This window comes from Nanorana parkeri, unplaced genomic scaffold, assembly GCF_000935625.1.
Source record: "Nanorana parkeri isolate BGI_ZX_2015 unplaced genomic scaffold, ASM93562v1 scaffold81, whole genome shotgun sequence".
Classification (NCBI taxonomy): Eukaryota; Metazoa; Chordata; class Amphibia; order Anura; family Dicroglossidae; genus Nanorana; species Nanorana parkeri.
In genome coordinates this window covers 323,186-325,656 of record NW_017306349.1, presented here as the reverse complement: position 1 = coordinate 325,656, position 2,471 = coordinate 323,186, and the positions used below count along the sequence as shown (strand labels likewise).

The window sequence follows — 2,471 nt, the reverse complement described above, 5'->3', positions numbered from 1 at the left end:
CTAAATGGACTCACCGCTTTCCTCAGATGCCCTCTTTGGGGTGTCTTTCTCTGTGGCCTTGGCAAATACTCCGACTGTTGGTAGGGTGCTGTCAACAATACCAATGGCCTCATAGCCAACCTCTGGACCAAGGTCACTCCTGCAAAAAAAAAAGAGGATCAAGTCAGAAGATGGACTTCAGCATGTAAGTATTTTAATTGCATAGACGGAAGCCACCATAATGTATATGAATAAAGTCTTATTAAAAGGTAGGGAATAGTGGTTAAAGAGACCCTGTCACCTTCCTAAAGCTCACCTCCCCCTGACCACCATATAAGTTGACTCTTCAGGAATTCCCTCTCCACTTCTTCTGCCATTGTAGCCGCCATCAAAATACTCTGGGATTGGCTGGAGTCAGAGCTCAGAGGGAGAGGTGACTTCTCCATCATGGTGGAGCACTAAGGCCCAGCGACTGACCTCTAGGGCCAGAGGAGGTCACATTTTCCCCATGCCTGGAAGCACCGGCCTCGGAAGGAATAGCAGGGGAATGCTGGAGAGGGGAGTATAGAGTGGTCAGGGGGGCTTTATACAAGCAATATCACTTTGCCTTGAATGAGCGAGGGAGGGCAAGAGAGCGAGGGAGGGGAGGGCAAAAGAGCGAGGGAGGGGAGGGCAAAAGAGCGAGGGAGGGGAGGGCATAACATGGACTGGTGCCAGTACGGTTTTGCCGCTCCGGTCATATTCTCCCCGACGAGTCTTCCGCTCACGACGGCGTGATCATGATGTTCGACTCGTCTCCTTCCAAGCTTGATGTCGTAGAAGCACGCGGCGTCCCCCGCCTACCCCAACACACATTATCACGTGTTATCAGGTGACGTGCGACACGGCAGAGCGAAGCTCGTCACACAAAATGCCAACTCACCACCCACACATTGTTCCGGGCCTGCAGCTCGGCGTTCACACGATATCCTCCAAAGTCTGCATCTAGCTCCAGGCCCGCAGACTTCGCCAGTTCCGTGTTCGGCTCCAAACCAACGGTGGCGACAATGTGATCGGTCTGCACCTATAGCACACGGGGAAGGCATGGTCAGTAGGCAGGAGGGTGTCCCCCTGCTGTGCGTTGTCCCCCTGCTGTGCGTTGTTCTTCTATCCCCCCGAGCCATGCGTCACTATGGTGTCCTGAGGACGGGTCAAGTACTTACCTGTCTTCCATCCTTGAGTTGGATGTGAAGCTTCCCATCTTGATAGCGGACAGACTTGACCACGGCGTCCGTTAGAACATTAACCCCTTCTGTGGAACAAAAAGTATAGGATTATTCTCACCAATAATTCTCCTCCCAAGAGCCATGATGCAAGCAGTGGGCCGGCTCTTGGGAGGAGTCATGCAAATATTAAAATGCCTTGATTGGGGGGGTGGGGCAATCTGGGGAAACGGGTGTTCCTAGGCAGGATGTTGCATGCAGACCACTATAGGTAACGCCCGCAGGTGATGCTGAGCCTTCATGATAGAAATAACTGAAATAAAATAAATAAAAAGGGGCGGGGCTAGGGACAGTCAGGCTAGGGGGGAAAGAACGAGATGGGGCTGGAGGTCCTCCAGCCAGGAAATGAGGCCGGCTCTGTCTGACGTGTTGCAGCTTCTAATGCACATCGTGAGAAGCTCCCAGTGTGGAGGTCAGATAGAAGACTGAAGGGAAGGACGGAGGTCAGATACCAGACTGAAGGCGAGGACGGAGGTCAGATACCAGACTGAAGGCGAGGACGGAGGTCAGATACCAGACTGAAGGGGAGGACGGAGGTCAGATACCAGACTAAAGGGGAGGACGGAGGTCAGATACCAGACTGAAGGGGAGGACGGAGGTCAGATAGAAGACTGAAGGGGAGGACGGAGGTCAGATACCAGACTGAAGGGGAGGACGGAGGTCAGATACCAGACTGAAGGGGAGGACGGAGGTCAGATACCAGACTGAAGGGGAGGACGGAGGTCAGATACCAGACTGAAGGGGAGGACGGAGGTCAGATACCAGACTGAAGGGGAGGACGGAGGTCAGATACCAGACTGAAGGGGAGGACGGAGGTCAGATACCAGACTGAAGGGGAGGACGGAGGTCAGATACCAGACTAAAGGGGAGGACGGAGGTCAGATACCAGACTGAAGGGGAGGACGGAGTTCAGATATAAGACTGAAGGTAAGGACAGAGGTCAGATAGAGGACTGAAGGGAAGGACGGGGGTCAGATAGAAGACCGAAGGGAAGGATGGAGGTCAGATAGAAGACGGAAGGGGAGGACGGAGGTCAGATAGAAGACGGAAGGGGAGGATGGAGGTCAGATAGAAGACGGAAGGGGAGGACGGAGGTCAGATAGAAGACTGAGGGGAAGGACGGAGGTCAGATACAAGACTGAAGGGGAGGACGGAGGTCAGATACAAGACTGAAGGGGAGGACGGAGGTCAGATACAAGACTGCAGGGGAGGACGGAGGACCGCAACACG

General features: G+C 53.9%; 1 protein-coding gene across 1 annotated transcript in view; it reads right to left on the bottom strand.

Annotated features, from left to right (window-relative positions):
* Window positions 1-2,471, bottom strand: part of AIFM1 (apoptosis inducing factor, mitochondria associated 1) — a 13,846-nt gene that overhangs the window by 1,931 nt on the left and 9,444 nt on the right. Inside the window, exons 12-15 of the mRNA XM_018576954.1 lie at window positions 1,182-1,270; window positions 902-1,042; window positions 677-818; window positions 15-140 (exon numbers count right to left, since the gene is read on the bottom strand). Coding sequence (XP_018432456.1) covers window positions 15-140; window positions 677-818; window positions 902-1,042; window positions 1,182-1,270 — 498 coding nt within the window. The remainder of the gene's footprint in view (window positions 1-14; window positions 141-676; window positions 819-901; window positions 1,043-1,181; window positions 1,271-2,471) is intronic.